Here is a 24,910-nt window from a genome sequence, read left to right as displayed (position 1 = left end):
TCCACAATTATAGATGGAGACTTAAACACCCATGTCTTAACAACTGATAAAAAGGCCAGACAGAAAATCAACAATAATACAGAAGAACTCAATAACACTATCAACCAACATTACCTATTCAACATTTATTGCACACTCTACCCAACAACGGTAGACTACACATTCTTTTATAGAGCCTACAGAGAGTGTACCAAGATAGACCATTTTTCTGGGACATAAAATGATCTCCACAAATTCTTAAAAAATGAAATCATACAGAGTTTGTTCTCCAACCATAATGGACTTAAACTAGAAATATATAACACAAAGAAAACAGGAAAATATCCAAACATTTGGAAACTGAACAGCACAATTCTAAATAAACCATGGGTCAAAGATAAAGTTTCAATAGAAATGGAAACACACAAACAAAAAAGAAAAAAGAAGAAATAGAAATACATTGAACTGAAAGAAAATGGAAATAAAGATATCAAGATTTGTCGAACATAGCTAAAGCTGTGTTGAAAGAGAAATTCACAGCACTAAATATCACATTAAAAAAGTATCAAATTCATAGTCTATGGTCCCACCCAAAAAATCTAGAAAAAGAAGAACAAAGAAAACCCAAAGCAAGCATAAGAAATGAAATAAAGAGCAAAAGCAGTGAAATTGAAAAATAAATGAAAAAATCAAAGAGCCAAAGAGCTGGTTCTTTGAGAATATCAATCAATAACACTGACAAATCTCTAGCCAGACTGACAAAGAAAAGGGGAGAGAAAACACAAATTACAAATAACTGTATACACTACAGACCCTGCCGGTATCAAAAAGATAATAGGGAATATTACAAATAATTTTACATGCATGAATTTTACAACCTAGATGAAATAGACCAATTCCTCAAAAAACCCCACTAATTACCATAACTTACTCATTATGAAATACATAATTTTAAAAGCCCTGTAACTATTAACGCCATTTAATTAGTAACTTAGAAACTCCCCCCAAAATGAATCTCTAAGCTCTGAAGGCTTCATTGAAGAATTCTACCACGTTTAAAAAATAACAAACAATAATTATACTTAATATCTTTCAGAAATTATAGGAGGAAGAGACACTTTCCTATTTATTTCATGAAGCTAGTATTACCCTGATACAAAAACCTGACAAAAACAGCATGAAAAAAATAAAATTAAAGATCGATATCTTTCAATAATATAAATCCAAAAATCCTTAAAAATATATTGCAAATAAAATTCAGCAATATATAAAAATAATTATATACCATGACAATGTGAGTTTATTCCAGGGATGCAAGACTGGTTCAATGCACAGAAATCAGTCAATATAATCCACCATACTCACATGGGAAAGCAGAAAAATCACATATGCATGTAGATAAACACAGAAAAAGCAAATGACAAGACCCAATACTATTCATGATTAAAAATAAAAACTCTCAGAAAAATAGAATTACATGGGAATTTCCTCACTTGATCATCTATAAAAACCTAAAGCTGGCCAGGCATGATGGCTCACGCCTATAATCGCAGCACTTTGGGAGGCCGAGGTGGGCAGATCACGAGGTCAGGGGATCAAGACCATCCTGGCTAACACGGTGAAACCCCGTCTCTTCTAAAAATACAAAAAAATTAGCCGGGCGTGGTGGTGGGCACCTGTAATCCCAGCTACTCAGGAAGCTGAGGCAGGAGAATGGGTGAACCCAGGAGGCAGAGCTTGCAGCGAGCTGAGATAGCGCCACTGCACTCCAGCCTGGGAGACAGAGCGAGACTCCGTCACAAAAAATAAAAATAAAGAAATAAAAACCTACAGCAACACTGTACTTAATGGTGAAAAATTGAATTACTTCCCCATAAGATTGGGAAAACTGCAAGGATGTTCACTTTAGCTGCTCTTAATCTCTTTATTTTTTATCTTTTAAGTTCAGGGGTACATATGCAGACTTGTCATATAGGTAAACTTGTGTCATGAGGGTTTGTTGTATAGATTATATCATCATCCAGGTATTAAGCCTAGTACCCATTAGCTATTTTTCCTGATCCTCTCCCTCGCTTACCTTCCACCCCCTGATAGGTCCCAGTGTGTGTTTTTCCCCTGTGTCCATTTGTTCTCATCATTTACCTCCCACTTATAAGTGAGAACATGAGGTATTTGGTTTTCTGTTTCTGTGTTAGTTTGCTGAGAATAGTGGTTTCCAGCTCCATCCATGTTTCTGCAAAGGATATGATCTCATTCTTTTTATGGCTTCATAGTATTCCATGGTGTATATGTACCACATTTTCTTTATCCAGCCCAACACTGATGGTATTTAAGTTGATTCCATGTCTTTGCTACTGTGAACAGTGCTGCAATGAACATACACGTGCATGTGTCTTTATGATAGAGTGATTTATATTCCTTTGGGTATATACTCAGTAATGGGATGGTGTGTCCAATGGTATTTCTGTTTTTAGGTCTTTGAAGAATGTCCACACTGCTTTCCACATGGTTGAACTAATTTACACTTCCACCAACAGTGTATACGCATTCCTTTTTCTCGGCAACTTCCCAGCATCTGTTATTCTTTGACTTTTTAATAATAGCCATTCTGACTAGTGTGAGATGGTACCTCACTGTGGTTTTGATTTGCATTTCTCTAATAATTAGTGGTGCTGGGCGTTTCTTTTTTCATGTGCTTGGCTGGATGTATGTCTTCTTTTGAAAAGTGTCTGTTCATGTCCTTTGTCCACTTTTTAATGGGGTTGTTTTTCTCTTGTAAATTTGTTTCAGTTCCTTATAGATGCTGGATATTAGACCTTCGTCAGATGCATAGTTTGCAAAAATTTTCTTCCATTCTGTAGGTTATCTGTTTACTCTGTGGATAGTTTCTTTTGCTGTGCAGAAGCTCTTCAGTTTAGTTAGATTCCATTTGTCAGTTCTTGCTTTTGTTGCAATTGCTTTTGATGTCTTCATCATGAAATCGTTGTCTGTTCCTATATCAAAATGGTATTGCCTAGGTTGTCTTCCAGGGTTTTTATAGTTTTGGGTTTTATGTTTAAATCTTTAATCCAGCTTAAGTTAATATTTGTATATGGTGTAAGGAAGGAGTCCAGCTTCAATTTTCTGCATATGGCTAGCCAGTTATCCCAGCACCATTTATTGAATAGGGAATCTGTCCCTCATTGCTTGTTTTTGTCAGCTTGTAGGTGTGTGGCCTTATTTCTGGGTTTTCTATTCTGTTTCTTTGGTCTATGTGTTTGTTTTTGTACCTGTACGCTACTGTTTTAGTTACTGTAGTCTATCACTGATGGGCATTTAGGCTTATCAGATTGAGGACATTCTTTTATCGTAGTTTGTTTAATGTTTTTATCACAACATAGTGTTGTATTATGCAAAATGATTTTTCTGGATCAATTGAAATGGTCAAGTGGGGTTTTCTCCCATACTATTAATATAATGGATTATATTAATTGATTATGTGTTGAACCACCCTAGCATTCTCATTTGGTCACAGTGTATAATCCTAATAAACTGTTGAATTTGGTTTGATAGTATTTTTTGAGGATTTTACATCTATATTCATAAGAGAAATTGGTCTGAAGTTTTCTTTTCTCATGATGACACTCTGGTTTTGGTGTCAGGATGCTACTGGCCCCACAGAATGAGTTAGGAATTGTTCCTTTCTTCAGTATATTTTGAAAGATTTTAGAATAATTGGTGTTAATTCTTCTTTCAACATTTTATACAATTCATCGGTGAAGTCAACTGGTCCTGGGCTTTTTCTTTGTAGGGAGTTTTTAAAAAATTACTGATTAATTCTTTTTATTATACTTGTAATAGTCTATTTAGATTTTCTGTTTATTCTTCAGTCAGCTTTGTAGTTTGTATGTCTTTAGGAATTTCTCCATTTCATCTAGGTTACCTAATTTGTTGAAATACAAGGGGTCATAGAATTCTCTTATAGTTCCTTTTAATTATGTAAGGGTAGTAATAATGTTCTCACTTTTATTAGCAATTATAGTACGTTGAGTCTTGTTTTTAACTTGGCCATTCTAGCTAAAGGTTTGTCAATTTATGTTTTCAAAAAACAAACTTTTGGTTTTATTTATTCTGTCATTTTTCTACTCTTCATTTTCATTTATCCCTAGTCTAATCATTCTGTCTGCTTGCTTTGGGTTTTGTACACTCTTCTTTTTCTAGTTCTTTAAGGTGAAAAGATAGGTGATTTATTTAAGATCTTTAAAAAAATTTTTTTTGGGATGAGGTCTCACTATGTTGCCCAGGCTGGTCTTGAATTCCTGACCTCAAGCAATCCTCCTGCCTCAGCCTCTGAGTAGCTAGGATTACAGGCACGGCCACCATACCTGGTAATATCTTTCTTCTTCTTATTATTATTATTTTTAGAGGCAGGGTCTTGCCCCTGCCACCCAGGCTAGAGTGCAGTGGCATGATCATAGCTCACTGAAGTCTCTAACTTCTAGGCTCAAGCAATCCTCTAACCTCAGCCTCTTCAGTAGCTAAAACTACAGGTGTGCACCACTGTATCCAACTAACTTAAAAAAATTTTTTGAAGAGACCCATCTATCACTATGTTGCTCAGGCTGGTGGTATTAAACTTTTGACCTCAAGTGATCATTCTGTCTTGGCCTCCCAAAGTGCTGCAGTTACAGGCGTGAACACCACATCTGGCCTTATTTTAAAGATCTCGGCATTTACAGCTATGAATTTTCCTCTGAGAACTGCTTTTCCTACCTTCCATAAGTTTTAATAAATGATATTTCATTTTCATTCATCTCGAAGTAGTTCTTAATTTTCTTTGAGATTTCTTCTTAGAACAATTGGTTGCTTGTGTGTTTTAATTTATACATATTTGGAAAATTTCCAAATTTGCTCTTGCTATTAATTTTCTATTTTATTCTACTGTGGCTGGAGAACATTCTTTGTATAATTTCAGTTTTTAAAAATTTATCAAGGATTGTTCTATGGTCTAGTAGATGGTCCATTGTGGAGAATAGTCTATGTACGCTTGAAAAGAATGTGTACCTAAAAAACTTTTGCTTTGCAAAACATTTTGTTAAGAGGATGAAAAGACAAGCTACAGACTGGAATGAAATATTTGCAAAACATATATCCAAGAGAGTACAACTATCTGAAATAGGTAAGAAATTCTCAAAATTCAACAGTAGAAAAAAAGCCCAATTAGAAAATGAGCAAAAGACATGAATAAACATTTCAATGAAGAGACTATAGAGATGGCAAATATGCTCAAGAAAAGATAATCAAAATCATTAGCCATTAAGGAAATGCAAAGTAAATCCAATGAGCTATCAACGTATACCCCTCAGAATGGCTAAAATAAAAAATAGTGAAAACATGAAAATACTGCCAAAGATATGAAGAAACTGGATCTCTCATACATTGTTGGTGAAGATGTAAAGTGGTATGGCCCCTCTGGAAGAGTTTTACAGCTTCTTTAAAATTATGAGACAGCAATGGCATTCTTGGAAATTATCTCAGAGAAGTGAAGATTTATGTTCACATACAAACCTATAAAAAAGTGTCCAAAGAAGCTTTATTCATAATAACTCCAAACTGGAAATAACCCAGAAGTCCTTCAATGGATGACTTATTAGACTCTGACACATCCATACCATGGAACTACTCAGCAATATAATAAAATAAACTACTGACCCACACAACTTGGATGAATCTCCACTGAATTATGTTGTGTGAAAATAGGCAATCCCAAAAGGTTAAACAGTGTAGGATTCCATTTATATAACATTCTTGGAATGACAAAATTATAAAGATGGGGAGCAGACTAGAGGTTGACAGGAGTTAAGAAGGGATGGGGACAGGATAGGAAGTATGTGTGCTCTCCAACAGGAGAGGTCTCTGTGGTGATGGAAATCTTCTGGTTTTTTGTTTTTGTTTGTTTGTTTGTTATGTGTCATTAATTTGAAGCTTGGATAGAAATCTTCTGTATCTTGAATGTATCAACATCAATATCTAGGTTCTGATAGTTTTGCAAAATGTTACCCCTGGGGGAAACCGGTAAAGAATACATGGGCTCTCTCTATATTATTTCTTTCAACTGCATTTGAATCTGCAGTTAGTGTAAAACAAAAACAAAAACAAAACAAAACAAAACAAACACACACACACACACACACACACACACAAAACAGAAAAGAAATCTCCATTGCAAATAGCAGGCCTGAACATAGTGACTATCATGCATTCATGTACAATTTGTATCTCTGATTCTAACGTGCTTACACCTTAAATTAGTATTATTTCTTCCATTTCAGCAAGAAAAATCCAAGACTACTCAATATTTTAAATACAGAGTATGAAATTCAACTATTCATTCAGTGGAAAGTCATAAATATTTAGGGGGTGAAAAGTGTTTCTTCTCTTTCTGCAAATGCAACTAATAAAAATAGTAATAAAAAATCCAAGTTGCTTGCTGTTGGGCAAAAAGTCAGCCAACTGGGGAACTGAATAAATGAAGAGGCAGACAATTTTAAGTGATTCATAAAGATTAAATTATCAGAGTACTGCTGGGTTTTCCCCCAAGTTTAATTTGACCGATTTAAGGTTTCGACTTCTGGGTGTTACATTCTTCTGGTAAAAAGGGAGGTCCAATGCCATTTATTTGAGTGTTTAAAGAGTTGTGAGTGAAACTTCTCCTGGAGATGAAGACATGTTTATTTCATTCGTAAGTTACCTGTGGTGTATACAGAATTTGGATCAAGATGAACCGGGCTTTTGACATGCATTTCCCCATACAGCAAAAAGAAACGATAATCTTTGGCAATGGAACTGCAGTAATTTGCGCAATGACACACTCAGCTGTGATGAGTTAAATCAGGACCTTCAGTTTTTGTAGCCACTTGTCTCAGGAGAGGCAGCAACTTGAGAAGACACATTCTCTGAACACAATGCCCATTATACCCAGTGCAGTTTTTTAGTTGAGGGATTTGGCGTTAATAAAATCACACAGCAACGCTTCTTGCTCAGACGGACTTCACTTTTCCTTTCCTATTTCCTTCACTCCTAAAGCGTAACACTGTACTTCGCTCACTTTAAGTCTTAAAATCTATTACCAAATCAAATCCAACTAAAATTACACTCCTTATTCTACAATCATCTTGAGACACCTTGTCAAATCATTTACACCTTGACTAAACTTATAAATGAAGAAATTTATTATATGCAAGTTTGACATCTCATGTTTGCATTTTTATGATGTGGTACCCCATGTAAAATAATTTGGCTTGGAAACATTGCACTAATGATAAGGTGAGGGGAAGGGGAGTGCCCAGGAACAAGTCTGCAGCTGTAAGTCAACAAACATGATTTCTGGTTTCTCATTTGATTTATGATTTATTAAATTATTTGAGGGGTATAAAGGAGAGAATCATCTCATTATTCTGACCCCCAGTTTTCTGAATGTCTAAAATAGCAAATAAACATAGCATAAGGCTTTTGGTAGGAAATTAAAACACAGAGTCGCATCTATGATTGCCTACTGCAAAACTAAACAGGTAGTCACTTTAGCCTTGTAACAGACCAGTCACCCAAGGGAAGGATAAGTGACAAAGAATGAATAGGAAATAGTTTTAATGTCACTGCATCAGTACATCTGGGTATAGATTTTATTTTAAGGGAGGAGGAAGGAATAGCATTTTTTATTCTGACAATATTTTACATTTGTTTTTAAATTAGATTTTTCAAATACTAAAATAGACTGTGTTAAATCTTGACTCTAGGAGCACAGGGACAAAATTCAACAGAAAATGAGTTCACTCATCTCTCCTCAGCCCTCACCAGTGTTTTCCTAAAACAGGCTCTTGGAAAACAGTGAAAAACACCCTCAGAAGCCTTCCCCAGTGGCTCCTGTTTATCAGTGACAACGTTAACTATCAAGTGAGTGCTCTATTTTTCTGCATTCCTCCTAAAATTAGGCTTTTTGAAACTTTTCCTACCTAAACAATTTTCTTTAACATCTACTAAGATCTCCCTTTCCTTCCTTTCTCCCAAATCTGTCCTATGCCTCTCTCACAAAGTCTTCCCTGACTACAGGCAAATAGGCTCCAACTACGCAATCTCTAAAGTCAATAATAATCAATTTAGAAAGCACCCTACTTTCCTGCTTTCTCTTGTGGGCACTTAGTGCTATAAATTTCCCTCTACACACTGCTTTGAATGTGTCCCAGAGATTCTGGTATGTTGTGTCTTTGTTCTCGTTGGTTTCAAAGAACATCTTTATTTCTGCCTTCATTTCATTATGTACCCAATAGTCATTCAGGAGCAGGTTGTTCAGTTTCCATGTAGTAGAGCGGTTTTGAGTGAGTTTCTTAATCCTGAGTTCTAGTTTGATTGCACTGTGGTCTGAGAGACAGTTTGTTATAATTTCTGTTCTTTTACATTTGCTGAGGAGAGCTTTACTTCCAACTATGTGGTCAATTTTGGAATAGGTGTGGTGTGGTGCTGAAAAAAAATGTATATTCTGTTGACTTGGGGTGGAGAGTTCTGTAGATGTCTATTAGGTCCACTTTATGTAGAGCTGAGTTCAATTCCTGGATATCCTTGTTAACTTTCTGTCTCGTTGATCTGTCTAATGCTGACAGTGGGGTGTTAAAATCTCCCATTATTATTGTGTGGGAGTTTAAGTCCCTTTGTAGGTCACTCAGGACTTGCTTTATGAATCTGGGTGCTCCTGTGTTGGGTGCATATATATTTAGGATAGTTAGCTCTTCTTGTTGAATTGATCCCTTTACCATTATGTAATGGCCTTCTTTGTCTCTTTTGATCTTTGTTGGTTTAAAGTCTATTTTATCAGAGACTAGGATTGCAACCCCTGCCTTTTTTTGTTTTCCAGTTGCTTGATAGATCTTCCTCCATCCCTTTATTTTGAGTCTATGTGTGTCTCTGCACATGAGATGGGTTTCCTGAATACAGCACACTGATGGGTCCTGACTCCTTATCCAGTTTGCCAGTCTGTGTCTTTTGATTGGAGCATTTAGCCCATTTACATTTAATGTTAATATTGTTATGTGTGAATCTGATCCTGTCATTATGATATTAGTTGGTTATTTTGCTCGTTAGTTGCTATAGTTTCTTCCTAGTCTCGATGGTCTTTACAATTTGGCATGTTTTTGCAGTGGCTGGTACCGGTTGTTCCTTTCCATGTTTAGTGCTTCCTTCAGGAGCTCTTTTAGGGCAGGCCTGGTGGTGATAAAATCACTCTCCCTAACATCACAATTAAAAGAACTAGAAAAGCAAGAGCAAACACATTCAAAAGCTAGCAGAAGGCTAGAAATAACTAAAATCAGAGCAGAACTGAAGGAAATAGAGACACAAAAAACCCTTCAAAAAATTAATGAATCCAGGAGCTGCTTTTTTGAAAAGATCAACAAAATTGATGGACCGCTAGCAAGACTAATAAAGAAGAAAAGAGAGAAGAATCAAATAGATGCAATAAAAAACGAAAAAGGGGATATCACCACCGATCCCACAGAAATACAATCTACCATCAGAGAATACTACAAACACCTCTATGCAAATAAACTAGAAAATCTAGAAGAAATGGATAAATTCCTCGACAAATACACCCTCCCAAGACTAAACCAGGAAGAAGTTGAATCTCTGAATAGACCAATAACAGGTTCTGAAATTGTGGCAATAATCAATAGCTTACCAACCAAAAAGAGTCCAGGACCTGATGGATTCACAGCTGAATTCTACCAGAGGTACAAGGAGGAACTGGTACCATTCCTTCTGAAACTATTCCAATCGATAGAAAAAGAGGGAATCCTCCCTAACACATTTTATGAAGCCAGCATCGTCCTGATACCAAAACCTGGCAGAGACATAACCAGAAAAGAGAATTTCAGACCAATATCCTTGATGAACATTGATGCAAAAATCCTCAACAAAATACTGGCAAACCGAATCCAGCAGCACATCAAAAAGCTTATCCACCATGATCAAGTGGGCTTCATCCCTGGGATGCAAGGCTGGTTCAACATACGCAAATCAATAAATGTAATCCAGCATATAAACAGAACCAAAGACAAAAACCACATGATCATCTCAATAGATGCAGAAAAGGCCTTTGACAAAATTCAACAACCCTTCATGCTAAAAACTCTCAATAAATTAGGTATTGATGGGACGTATCTCAAAATAATAAGAGCTATCTACGACAAACCCACAGCCAATATCATACTGAATGGGCAAAAACTGGAAGCATTCCCTCTGAAAACTGGCAGAACACAGGGATGCCCTCTCTCACCGCTCCTATTCAACATAGTGCTGGAAGTTCTGGCCAGAGCAATCAGGCAGGAGAAGGAAATAAAAGGTATTCAATTAGGAAAAGAGGAAGTCAAATTGTCCCTGTTTGCAGATGACATGATTGTATATCTAGAAAACCCCATTGTCTCAGCCCAAAATCTCCTTAAGCTGATTAGCAACTTCAGCGAAGTCTCAGGATACAAAATCAATGTACAAAAATCACAGGCATTCTTGTACACCAATAACAGACAAACAGAGAGCCAAATCATGAGTGAACTCCCATTCACAATTGCTTCAAAGAGAATAAAATACCTAGGAATACAACTTACAAGGGATGTGAAGGACCTCTTCAAGGAGAACTACAAACCACTGCTCAATGAAATAAAAGAGGATACAAACAAATGGAAGAACATTCCATGCTCATGGGTTGGAAGAATCAATATAGTGAAAATGGCCATACTGCCCAAGGTAATTTATAGATTCAATGCCATCCCCATCAAGCTACCAATGACTTTCTTCACAGAATTGGAAAAAACTACTTTAAAGTTCATATGGAACCAAAAAAGAGCCAGCATCGCCAAGTCAATCCTAAGCCAAAAGAACAAAGCTGGAGGCATCACGCTACCTGACTTTAAACTATACTACAAGGCTACAGTAACCAAAACAGCATGGTACTGGTACCACAACAGAGACATAGATCAATGGAACAGAACAGAGCCCTCAGAAATGATGCTGCATAGCTACAACTATCTGATCTTTGACAAACCTGACAAAAACAAGAAATGGGGAAAGGATTCCCTATTTAATAAATGGTGCTGGGAAAACTGGCTAGCCATATGTAGAAAGCTGAAACTGGATCCCTTCCTTACACCTTATACAAAAATTAATTCAAGATGGATTAAAGACTTAAATGTTAGACCTAAAACCATTAAAATCCTACAAGAAAACCTAGGCAATACCATTCAGGACATAGGCGTGGGCAAGGACTTCATGTCTAAAACACCAAAAGCAATGGCAACAAAAGCCAAAATCGACAAATGGGATCTCATTAAACTAAAGAGCTTCTGCACAGCAAAAGAAACTACCATCAGAGTGAACAGGCAACCTACAGAATGGGAGAAAATTTTTGCAACCTACTCATCTGACAAAGGGCTAATATCCAGAATCTACAATGAACTCAAACAAATTTACAAGAAAAAAACAAACAACCCCATCAAAAAGTGGGCAGAGGACATGAACAGACACTTCTCAAAAGAAGACATTTATGCAGCCAGAAAACACATGAAGAAATGCTCATCATCACTGGCCATCAGAGAAATGCAAATCAAAACCACAGTGAGATACCATCTCACACCAGTTAGAATGGCCATCATTAAAAAATCAGAAAACAACAGGTGCTGGAGAGGATGTGGAGAAATAGGAACACTTTTACACTGTTGGTGGGACTGTAAACTAGTTCAACCATTGTGGAAGTCAGTGTGGCGATTCCTCAGGGATCTCGAACTAGAAATACCATTTGACCCAGCCATTCCATTACTGGGTATATACCCAAAGGACTATAAATCATGCTGCTATAAAGACACATGCACACGTATGTTTATTGCGGCACTATTCACAATAGCAAAGAGTTGGAACCAACCCAAATGTCCAACAACGATAGACTGGATTAAGAAAATGTGGCACATATACACCATGGAATACTATGCAGCCATAAAAAATGATGAGTTCGTGTCCTTTGTAGGGACATGGATGAAACTGGAAAACATCATTCTCAGTAAACTATCGCAAGGACAAAAAACCAAGCACCGCATGTTCTCTCTCATAGGTGGGAATTGAACAATGAGAACTCATGGACACAGGAAGGGGAACATCACACTCCGGGGACTGTTGTGGGGTGGGGGGAGGGGGGAGGGACAGCATTAGGAGATACACCTAATGCTAATTGACGAGTTAATGGGTGCAGGAAATCAACATGGCACATGGATACATATGTAACAAACCTGCACATTGTGCACATGTACCCTAAAACCCTAAAGTATAATAAAAAAATAAAATAAAAATAAAAATAAAATAAAAAAAAAGAAAGCACCCTACTAAGATATTACAAAATATAAAAAGAAATATAACATGTTAAATTGCCCTTATTTTTACTGGGTAATTTTTTTCTAATTCTCATGTATATAATTATTTTGACATTACTGGCCACTTTTCATTTAAAAAAATAATGAAAGGGAGCATCTATTTAGTTGAGTTTACAGGGAGAGCCAAACACAGCAATCCATACGTGAAAGAGAATAAGCCCTTTGGGGTGGAGATGATGACAGAATGCTTCCAAAGTGACAAGAAAAATAAGAGAATGGTTTTGTATATTCACATTATATATTAATTCCACTCATGAATCAAGAGCACTGTGTACCAAGACGCAGCAACTCTATGTAAGGCCTGGGCAAGGTCTTTGCTTTCAATAAAGTAGGATTAGAGTCAATCTTAGAAACATGCTCAGAGTAACAAGATTAAACAAGCACATGACTATCAGAATCCTATAGAATGAGTCTCACAGAGCCTCAAATGCAAAAGCCTCCTAGTACCTACAGTGGTCTGCTGTTATAACAGAATGAGAACACACCGTAGAGTGGCCTGTGACAGTCACTTGGAGTATTGGCCGATCTCAGGGAAGACGTTTTAATTAGAAGTGCTCAGGATTCTTGGCCTTGGGGAGTAAACCCTCACTGTCCAGATGTTTCAAATCTGCCTAAGAAATCTCCCACATAACATTTATTTGAGCCACGTAGTAAAACAGTTTAAGACAATGTAAATTTAAAAGCTGCATATGTCCTGCCTTTGTTTAGGATAAATCAGTCCCATCTCTAACACTTTCCTAAAAGCTGGATGAGCTAAGGATCCTCCTCTCACTTGCTATAGTGATTTAGAACAGGGTTCTGCCCTCCTGCTGTACAAGGCTTACACTCCCTGCGACCATCCATCAACCTGAATCACTCACAAAGCCTCGCTCCTGGGTGACCTTGAAGCATCAGCAGCACCAGACAGCTGGGAAGCAGCTGGGCACGTTCAACACCTCCCTGCAGTCGCATGGTCCACTACACTCTTCTGCACTTTTCAAATACTTTAACTGCTCAGCAAAAACTAACAGGACCCTGAGTAAAATTATGCACCACAGCACAATGCATAATAAGATCAAAGCAATGCTGTTTGAGAAATTCAACATACTGGACTTCCTCAAAAGCATCAGCTTTCTGGAATATATGTGTATAATAGCTCATTTCCATACCTTACATGTCAAACCTTACATGCAAGAGTTTTCTCATCCGTCAGCAAAACAGTGGGATGGGGTCAAGTTCATAATTTGGCTTCTCAGAAGTAACAGCATTCAGACACAAATTCTAGATGAGGAAATCCGAGGCAGAGAAGGGAAGTGGAAGGACCGGCCTAAGTCACAGGGCACATTGGTGATTGGGCAAGGGGAGCTTAAAGCTCTTTTGTCTGCCACTCAGCCCTGGAGGTACAATAGGGGATGGATGCCAGCACCTTCTCTGGCATTCTAGGCTACTTAGTGACACAGAATTATGGCAATAAAGGTATGTTTGTGCACCATCACTCCCTAAAAGTAAAAGGTGGCCAGGCGTGGTGGCTCACACCTGTAATTCCAGCACGTTGGGAGGCCAAGGTGAGCGGATCACGAGGTCAGGAGTTCGAGACCAGCCTGGCCAATGTAGTGAAACCCCGTCTCTACTAAAAATACAAAACATTAGCTGGGCATGGTGGCAGGCACCTGTAATCGCAGCTACTTGGGAGGTTGAGGCAGGAGAATCGCTTGAAGCCGGGAGGAGGAGGTTGCAATGAGCTGAGATCATGCCATTACACTCCAGCCCCGGCGACAGTGCAAGACTCCATCTCAAAAAAAAAAAAAAAAAAAGTAAAAGGTAAGGGAGAAGGATTCCTTTGATAAAAGCCATTACTTGCTTTTATTAGGAGTCTTTTGATTTCAAGTGACAGAAAACTCAACTCAAAATGGCTTAAGTGAAATAAAGAATTCAGTGGCTCATGAAGCTGAAAGGTCCTTTTAGGCCTCGGTGGACTCAGGGGATAGGTGAGTGTCATCATTCTCTGTGTCCCTCGGCCCAGCCTTCCTTTGTGTTTGCTGTGTCCTCAGGACAGTTCTTGCTTTGTGGTGCCAAAGGACTGCTAACAGCAATAGGCTTGCACCCCACACCACCAAGTCCAGTGGGAAGGAAGGAAATTCCCTTCCCTGCTGGTCCCCCACACACTAAAGTCCCGGAACTCACTCTGGCTAGACAAGAACAATAGATCTCTGGGACGCCAGGCTTCACACCTTTTCTTTCTCTGGCTTTGGCCCTCTTGGCCATAGTCTCACGAATTTGTTTGTTTCCCACTTGCCTGTGCCCTAATGTAAGTCTTCCCAGAGTGAAACGAAATAGGAGGCAGGCGCTACCCTGCTGTCTGTTCCCAGGTTTGGCCCATATGTCCCCAGCCAGTTGGGTGAGATGTACTGACTTTAAACTTTGATCTCTTTTCCAGTTCCTCACTCCGTCTTGACATTTCTGTGTTATCATACATAACTATGATTTTTTTTTGGCTGGTTTCTCCTTATTTCTATTTCTTTTGGAAAGTTCAAGAGTTGGTCCATATTCCTACTTGGGCCATACCTGTCAATCCCAGTACCTGCTGTCTCCCCAAACATGGTCCTGTAGTAGCTAAACCATGTCAATGCCGAAACAAGTCATTTTCATCCATACACACACACACACACACACCACACACACACACACACACACACACGCATCTTGTCTTAGTCACTTCAGGCTGCTATTAAAAAAATACCATAAACCAGGTGGCTTATAAACAACAGAAATGTGTTGCTCACGGTTCTGGAGGCTGGAAGTCCGAGATGAGGGTGTCAGCATGCTCAGGTTCTACTAAGGGCCTCTTCCAGGTTGCAGAATGCCAAACTCTCACTGTGTACTCCCATGGAGGAAAAAGGGGCTAGGGAGCTCTCTGGGGTCCCTTTTATGAGGGCACTAATTCCACGCATAAGGGCTTCACTCTTATGACCTAATCACCTCCTAAAGGCCCCACCTCCTAATACCATCGCATTGTGGGTCAGCATTTCAACCTATGAATCTGGGGGAGAAGGGACCCAAACATTCAGTCCACTGCAATCCTCAAAGTGAATCTCATGCATTTTTATATTTCCCAAAACTTTCATTTCTGTATCCATCTGGACAACTCTGAGTTCCGCCTGGGAAGGAAGATTCCTGAAGACTCCCTGTTAGCCCCCAGTTAAAATAAGAGCATTTGAAAATCCCTTTTCCAGATGTGTGAAGTTATTTAACACCCTAGAAAATCAAGGGCAGGTCATAGCCTCAAATAGGGATTTCTCAAATCACCCATTTAAAAAGCCACCGTATCTGGGCCGGGCATGGTGGCTCATGCCTGTAATTCCAGCACTTTTGGAGGCCGAGGCAGGTGGATCACGAGGTCAGGAGTTCAAGACCAGCCTGGCCAAGATGATGAAACCCCATATCTATTAAAAATACAAAAATTAGCCAAGCATGGTGGCAGGTGCCTGTAATCCCAGCTATTTGGGAGGCTGAGGCAGAGAACTGCTCAAACCTGGGAGGCGGAGGTTGTAGTGAGCCAAGATCACGCCACTGCACTCCAGCCTGGGCTATAAAGCGAGACTCCATCTCAAAAATAAAAATAAATAAAAAGTTGCATCTGTATTAATTAGCTCAACCCCCTTTCTGGGCCTGAGACTGTATTCAGAATCTCAGATGGTCACTTGTTGTCCATGAGGATCATCGAGGCTTCATTCCTGTTCCTATGCATCCATGCTTAGCGTCTGGAGCTGCTAAGAACCAGGCTGGGGCCATGGGGAAGCATCAGGAAGCCTCTCTTCAGGAAAAGGAAAAGACAAACATGCAAGCTGATGACTTGCAAAGTGGCCACTCACCACGCTTTCTTGCAGCCTGAAGACAGGGACTCCATTCTTTTGAGCTATGAATGTTTTGTGGTCCAGTGATGAGTATGAAAGCTCAAAGCTCAGCCTAATGATTCTAAGGGTGGTCTTGGCAAGCTGCATTGCTTCTGACCTGCAGTGGTTCTGACCTGTCCTACCACTGTGAGCAAATGCCTCAGGGCTCTGAGCTGCAGCTGCTTTCCTTTCCAGACAGGCCTCTCTGGCTACACAGGGCTCTTGTGATGGTGCCTTCCTTTCAAGGCTCTCACGGGCAAATGCATTAACTGGCATTCTGTGTGTGTGTGTGTGTGTGTGTGTGTATGTGTGTGTGTGTGTGTCCTCTGAGAGGCTTCAGGATATAACAGGAAGCGTGTTCTGGGCTTGGAATAAGATCAGCCCTGGGTTAATATCCTGGCTCAGCTGCTCACTTGTTCTGTGACCTTGGGTAAGTTCTTTAACTTCCTTGAGTTTCTTTTTTCCGATCTGTCAAATGAGAAAAATGAAAGTCGGCTTCCAGGGTGAATGTTAGGACTGGAATGAATATATTAGAGAAGATGAGCAGATGTTCAATAAATACAAGAAGATGAGGATCACCATTGTTACTGCTGCTACTGCTGCTCCACTCCTACTACTGTTATTATTACCATTAAGAATAATAGATCCAGGGCCCAACTTACTCCTAAGTATGGGTCTGAAAGCTCTAATAGACTGGGTTCCTGATAAAGGAGATTCATGACATTTATCTCAGCAGTAACTACAACAAGGGCATTGAAGAAATAAAAATGTGTTGCGTTCCTTGTCATGGTATATCCAGGCACCTTGTAAACGTATCCAAATAAATTATGGGGTAACTTAACTGCAAGTCAATATATGTAAATCCCTGCCTGGCATAACTTGAAAGGAAGGACAGCTTTTAATTACAGGGTTGCATTGTACTATTAACCCATCAGCCAGAATAAGTGGCCTGCTTTGTACTTAAGAAAAAAAATTGCCTTTTGAGAAGCTCAGTGCTTTGCAAAGATCTTACAAGTCAACCTTAAAACAGCTTAGTGGGTAGAAAGCATTCAGCAATATTCATTTGGAAAAAGTTAAAAAATAAACTGTGAAGTTGAGAACTTCTTTCTTTGATTGCCTGATCAAGCCAGGTATCCCTGGCTCCATCCTGTTCACCATCATTAACAAATCATGAATGAAGCTCCAGATAGTGACAGGTAATCCCATCTGCTGCCAAAGTGAGGGGGCTGGAAGGGTGAAAGATGACATGAATGAAACTGACCTCTATGGGCTGGAATACCGAGTTAAAACCAATAAGATGAGAGTTCATAGCGGAAATGTAAACTTCCTGTTTTCAGTAAACCACACTCACACATAAGATTAGGATGATGAAGGGTCAGCTCAGCAAATGTTTTATAAAATAATGAGACATTTTAGATTTTAAGAGGCATGAATGAGAGCAGGACACCTGGTTTGCAGAAGTAACAGGTCCTTCTACTGAGAACCAATGAGATGACCTCTGGAGCAAGGTGAAGGTGGGGAGGGTTAGGGGCAATCCAGTGAACATCCAGATGAGGCCGACTAGGATTTCCAAGGTCTAGACCACTTCGCGTAAGGAACAGTTTGTACTATTTAGCTGAAAAAGAGGGTGGCAAAGGAAGCAGAGCTGCCTCCAAACCGGTAAAGAGCATCAGGTGTAGGAATCAGAATCTTCATGCTGTCTTGGGGTGATATCACAAGGAGAAGATTCAACTCAATGAAGAGCCCACAGCTGTAACAGCACTCACAAGGGCTGCCGAGCAAGGCGCAAGATCTGCTCCACCAGCAGCGAGAAGAGGCTGGATGGTCCAGAGCACAGAGGGGCTACCGTAATTCCTAAGGGTCTGTGCTACACTCATGTCTATATTACAAACCAACAAGGGGCTGGAAAACAACACAGTGAGATTCACGAGAGCTCACTAAGACCACTTACAAAATTTTTATCATTTATTTTGTTGTTAGGTAAACCACAAAACCGTGGGACTTAGAGAGCCTATTATTCCATAAAGGCAGCTGTGACGCTCGAAGAACAGAACTGGGGCTCAGTGACTGGCCGAGGTATCAAAATAAACACGGTGCCTGAAGGGAAAAATAATATTTATAGGACACCTCACAGCAGGCTGGCTATGGATGTGATGGTACACGATCTATATAATGTGTCATTTCCCCTGTTGATTTGATTGCCTTCTGCTGTTTCAGAAAGGACTTCAGGTAGATTGCAGGGATACATAATATATGTCTAGTTACAACTGGATTAAAAGCTGAATGAGAAAAGATAGAAATTTAGGAAAGGAAAATGAAATGGGGTCAGGAATAAGGATAGGTATGTTGTACATAGAAATGACTTACACATTTACCACAGCAAACCATGTCTCTTTTGGTGTGTATGACTTCTGAGGAGTAATCATCTCATTTGACAGATGAGTTAACTGAGGCTCACAGACAAAGTAGCATCCCAAACACCTAACCAAGCGTATGTGCTGGGATTTTAATTGTGGTTTGACCAACCACAAAGCACAAAGCCCGTGCTTTCTGATGTTCTACCGCTGCCTCAGTAAGAGATGAGAATTAAGTAGAACCAATTATCTTCTTGCTGAGGAAGGCAGGTCCAAGGATACAGATGCAGAGTTGATACTTTTGCAGACCAGTCACACAGAGTGATTCCTGCTAGGTAAAGCCTAGCACAGTACACTCGCATAGATGATGCTTAATACACATTTGCTGTAAAGGATAACACCCAGAACAGTGTCACATTTTAAAACCAATCTGGATAGAATTCTAGATATGTAACCATCATGAAAGCTTTATTTCCCTTTCATCTAGCGCTGTAGGTCTAATGTATTTTACATTTTATAGAGGTTTTTTGACATATCAAAACAAAATCTCTGTTAATGGGAGTTTTCATTATTTTAGAAAGCTGAAAATAGTCAACTCCTTTAGAACAAAGATGTTTGCTGAGATAACTGGGCACATGTGTCATGTAATTTCTGGCCTAAACATTTGTTTCATGTTAATGACAAAGTTTGGTTATTTAGTGATTGTTTATATACAAAGAGCAGGATGATAAATCATAATATCAGAATGTTTTTCTAAAGCTTTCTAGAATGCTCTGACATTAGGGGGATGTATAAACACAAAGCACTATTATATACTGCATTTGCTATTGTTGCCTGGAATTAAAATAAAGACACCGCGCAGAGCTCATAAAGACAGATTTTAAAGACCTTGTTAGTCAAGACCACCTCAGTCTAGCAGTGAGTGTTCTCACCCCAGCAAATGTGAAGCCAAATTAGGATTTCTATTTCCTCTGACATAATACTGTTAGACTTAACTCACTTAAGAAATATTTACAGGCCAGGCGTGGTGGCTCACGCCTGTAATCTCAGCACTCTGGGAGGCCGAGGAGGGCGGATCACAAGATCAGGAATTCAAGACTAGCCTGAACAACATGGTGAAACCCCATCTCTACTAAAAATACAAAAACTATCCAGGCATGGTGGCGGGCCCCTGTAATCCCAGCTACTCAGGAGGCTGAGGTAGAAGAATCACTTGAACCCGGGAGGCAGAGTTTACAGTGAGCTGAGATTGTGCCACTGCACTCCAGCCTGGGGGACACAGTGAGACTCCGTCTCAAAAAAAAAAAATGTACAGAACACCTGCTTTTTGCAGGGCCCCATTAGGCATACAAAAATGAAAACTAAACAAGTTCAGAATTGAAGGTATATACAGACTACACCAATCTTGGGTAGAATTTACTGATGGTCATAGCAGCAAATTTATTTTTCCAAACATGACTGCTACAGTACCTCTCCATCCTACAAACCACTCTTGAATCTTACCATATATCCACCGAGAGGCAGAATATAATTCCCCTTTCTTTGAATCTGGGTGGCTGAATGACTTACTTGTAGAAAATAGAATGGGAGAGAATCAATGCTGCAGAACTTCTGAGGCTAGGCCAGAAAAATCAATGTAACTTTTATTAATACCTTACTCACTAGAAAACTTTTGCTGAAGCCCTGAGGCCACCATGCTCTCAGGAAGCCAAAATTCTGACTCACCTAGAGATTACAAAGAGAGGTTCTGAGACTACACGAAAAGAGAGAAAGATGTCCAGTTAGTCTCCAGCAGTTCCAATTCCCTATTTCAGTCCCAGTTAACCACCTTTATAAGGGTCCCCAAATCACAACCACTCAGCCCAGCCCTTCCCAAATTCCTGACCCATAGAAGCCATGAGATATGATAAATTGTTTCCTGTTGTTTTAAGACAAAAACTAAGGTTTACAGAGATTTGATATTGAGTAACAGACAACAAGAACATAAAGGCAAACTGTTAGAGGAATTTAGGAAAGGAAAGATAATTTTTAATTGGGGTGATCAGGGCAATTTCATGGCAGAGTTGCCATTTAAGTTGGGCTTTGCCAACTAGGTGTGGACAGGAAATGAAGAGGTTGAGGGAGGGACGGTCATTCTATATGAAGGGTATGATCCAAGGTGAGGTTTGGATTGGAAATTCACAGTATATGATGTGTGGGAAAGTGTTGTGGGAGAGGGGCTAGAAACTTCGAGAAAGAAGGGTCTATATCTGTGCTTTCCAATATGGTAGCCTCCCATCACAGGTGGCTATTTAAATTTAAGTGGGTTAAAAGTAAATGGAATTTAAAATTCAGTTCCAGCTGGGTGCAGTGGCTCATGCCTGTAATCCCAGCACTTTGGGAGGCCAACGCAAGTGGCTCACAAGGTCAGGAGATTGAGACCATCCTGGCTAACACGGTGAAACCTCGTCTCTACTAAAAATACAAAAAAAAAAAAAAAAAAATAGCCAGGCGGGGTGGTGGGCACCTATAGTCCCAGCTACTCAGGAGGCTGAGGCAGGAGAATGGCGTGAACCCGGGAGGCGGAGCTTGCAGTGAGCAGAGATCGTTTCACTGCACTCCAGCCTGGGCGACAGAGCAAGACTCCGTCTCAAAATAATAATAATAATAATAATAATAATAATAATAAAATAAAATTCAGTTCCTCCGTCACACTAGCCCCATTTCAAGTGCTTGGTAGCCCTATGTGGCTGGTACCTGCCATATTGGAGAGCACAGACATAGAATATTCCCATCATCCAGAACTTCCCATTGGACAGTGCTGGTCTACATGGCATTTCTCCGTTTTCCTCAGGCACAATGAGCCACTGCAGGCTTTTGAGGAGAAGAGTGACAAGCTGGGAGCTCTGTTTTAGGACAGCTATCCTAGAGCTATGTGTGGGCACAGAGTAGCAAGCAGGTTAGTTAGGAGGCTAGGGTAAAAAGGCAGACAGGGGACACATTTGTCATATGCCCCAGTGAGGCACAGAATCAGGGAACAGGAGGTGTGCAGGTTTCAGCACAGGCCAGTTCGGGGAGAAAAGGGACTAGCTGTGATTATCAGGTCATTGGTGATTTATTTATCCCTTCCTTGAAGTATTAAAATGGTTTTGTTACACTGCAGCTGTCATTAGAGACCTGCACAAACAAAAGTCAGCTTTAAAAGATCTGCAATAAAAACCAAGGGACTGGAAAGTGAGGGAGCAGAGGTGAAAAGAAAGAGGAAGCCAGGAGAGGGGACTGCTAGGTGGCCTCCAACACACACCCCCAGGCTGGTGGTGGCAGTTCATGGTGGTAAATGTGCTCACTAAAGCTCCAGACGAGAATGTCTTTTCAGGCAGCCCTTTTAAAGTGATGGAACAACTAGTACAAAATTAAACAGGATAAGTGACGTTAACTGACTGGTCCTTTGTATCAGACTCAAAAGATGGTAATTAGAACGGCCACATAGAAACTCTGCAGTCAGAACACTAAAACTCATTAATTAGGATTTGAAACTAAAAAAAAGTTTTAAATAGATAGAATGAGCTTTCCAGAGTGTTTGTAAGGATCCAGATGAGATTTCCTGTCACTTCCTTTCCTGGTACCCACCACTCTACTGCTGTGATTTCCCTCCACTGATCTTTTCAGCAGATGGGCCAGAGGACGCTGCGTTCTGATGCCTTCACAAAAGGCAACAATAGACCTTCAGCAGACTGGGTTTTGCACCAAGAACTCTCTCCTGCAGTGGAATTGAAAATTTCCTTCCACTTGGCTCCTTCGGAAAGACCTAGGAAAGGGCAGGTTTCCTTGTACATACCCACAGACCCTGAAGCCCTCTTCCAACCCATGAGAACAGCAGCCAGAGGCAGACACCCCACACACACATACAGGGAACCTAGTGCTAACATCTGTGTTATTTACTGATGAAAAGAATAAACGCGGCAGAATCACTTCTTTGTGGGACTGAATAAACAGATCTTGCTCTAGAAGCCCATATGTTTAAGTAACCCACATAAACTGACAATTCAGACCCAAACATCTCACTCAAAAAGGATGGCTGAATTTTGGAAGTGAGGAGACTAAATAACAAAACACCTAACTCCTTTTGCGCGGGTATTAGAATGCCTCCCTCCAATGTCATCTCTGCAAAAAGATTCCCCTTTCCACCGGGGACACTTAAAATCCTTTCTGACTCAACTGAGAGGTGTTTTACTTCTATTGAATCTTCCCAGGCCAGAAAGACGATTCCCTATCTGAGAATAGGAGGCAAAAAGAAACCTTTTGTACTGAGGACTAAGTCTTAAATACGTTGTACTTTCCCTCCCTGTTTAGGTGAAAGCATGAGAAAATACCCCTACTCTTATTTACAAGTATTTGCACTTTCCAGAAGCATGACTTTCAGAGCTCCAAAAAGGTCCCCCAAATTATTTTCTCCTAAAAAAGCTTAAAGAGAAGCCAACTGTGGTAGTTTTTTTTTTTACTCTCTGGCTCTGTAAATATGCATGTCTCTTTAGACAAATGCAAATGAGCAGCCTTGTTTTGTGTGAATTTCAAGACAACTTTACTTTTATTGCAAAATCTACCTCTCTTAGAAGACAAGAAATCTACCAGAAACCTGAGGACCTCCTTCAACTACTCACGGGCCCAAAGTAGGGCTCACTGGTTTGGTTAGTTTTCACCAGGGCATCCCTAAATGTGAGATTGTCCGAAGGAGATCCCCCCGAGTCATGGTAAACACCTACTAGCATGGGTCAAGCTGGGACAGGAAACTCCCTGAGGAGCAGTAAGAGAATAATCATCCTAGCTCAGACCCACGTGGTGCTTACTTTGTGGCAGCCCCTATTCTTGGTGTTTTATGTATGTTAATTCATTTTCTCCTCACAAGTCTATGAAGTAGGTCCTATGATTTCACTTCCATTTTACAGATGAGGAAAAGGAGGCCTGAAATGATCAGGGTTAAGTGGGAGAGATGAGGTGTGAACTCAGGCAGGCTGTGTTCTAATCCCTAAGCCACACCACCTGTGCCAGAAGGATGCAAATTTTATAAACCATCTCTCGGGAGAAACATGAAGCCAAAGGTCTAACTTAATGATGGCCTCTGTGAGACATAAAAGACACATTGTAAAATGCTAGCACTCTGCAAAATGTAAACAAATTATGGAAAAAGGATTAGGGTTTAAAAGTAACAAATAGCACAAGTATGGCTAATAAATTAGGGCAGAGGAGATTGAAATGGAAGACCTGCCCCAACACATGGAGCAATCCAAAGGTCTCTGTCCCAGCTGAAGACCTCCAGGTACACATGCTTTCCTTCCCTGCTAGCTATTCTCAAGACCTTCCCCCACAAATCATTAAGAGGTCTTTAGGATTACTTGGTGAACCATTACTTCTCTCTTCTCACCTTCCCGTAAGAATAACACTCCTACTTCATCAATCACCAATTGCTTAAGGAAATTTATGACAGGTCCAAATAGTGAAGAAAAAGTGAAGAAATCATCTTCACTTTGCCGCAAGTTTTATGGCACTCAGAAAAATTGGCGGTCTGTTTTCCATAGAGCTCTGATGGTTGCCCACTTGTACGGGACTGTATATTTAGTATGCTCACAGAAGGGATGCTACAGACAGGAAGAAAGTATGCCATCCAGGGGCCATCTTGGCATATCAAAGGACATTAACAATGGCTTGTTAAACAACCCTCCCCTAGGTCACCTACGAAAATTGGCAGTGATAACTCACTTTTCCTTCACAACTGGTGAAACCTGGACTAGTATTCGTTGGCTAATTTGAAATCAGTCATGTTCTTTCCAGATCCCTGAGGCCCAAGAGCTGAGTCAATGAACTGAAGAGGTCATCAAGAGAGACAGGTTTGGCCTGGCCCCACAGCAGGGGGAAGCCTGGAGCCAGAGACCTCCTAACAGAGGAAGGCAGAGGAGCCTTCTGAAGCACAAACTGGCAAACTGGAGAAAAGCAATTGAGCACTGATTTTAGGATCTTACTTGTAGTTTTTCTCCCAGAATTTCACTGGCCTGACATATGATGTGATGAAAATGACACTCCCAAGAAATGGGCTCAATGGGGTAGAAAAGATTGATGTGGCAATCGTCTGAAAGAAAAGCATGGCAGAATCTGAGAATGTTGAGTTAAGGCAAAAAAAAAATTATCATTCTTATATTTTTAAAATATTATTTCAAATTTTGATGAGTTTTCACTAAAGTCATTTTTTCCACCAAAGAAGGAACAAAGAACACACACTTAATTTCTC

General features: G+C 39.9%; 1 protein-coding gene across 2 annotated transcripts in view; it reads right to left on the bottom strand.

Annotated features, from left to right (window-relative positions):
• Nucleotides 1–24,910, bottom strand: part of PCNX2 (pecanex 2) — a 307,465-nt gene that overhangs the window by 92,143 nt on the left and 190,412 nt on the right. For both annotated transcript variants that reach the window (XM_003267270.4, XM_030812668.1), the window contains exon 23: nucleotides 24,645–24,774. In XM_003267270.4, the coding sequence (XP_003267318.2) occupies nucleotides 24,645–24,774 (130 nt within the window). The remainder of the gene's footprint in view (nucleotides 1–24,644; nucleotides 24,775–24,910) is intronic.

This window comes from Nomascus leucogenys, chromosome 5, assembly GCF_006542625.1.
Source record: "Nomascus leucogenys isolate Asia chromosome 5, Asia_NLE_v1, whole genome shotgun sequence".
NCBI classification, from domain to species: Eukaryota; Metazoa; Chordata; class Mammalia; order Primates; family Hylobatidae; genus Nomascus; species Nomascus leucogenys.
This window is presented reverse-complemented; position numbering and strand designations above follow the sequence as displayed.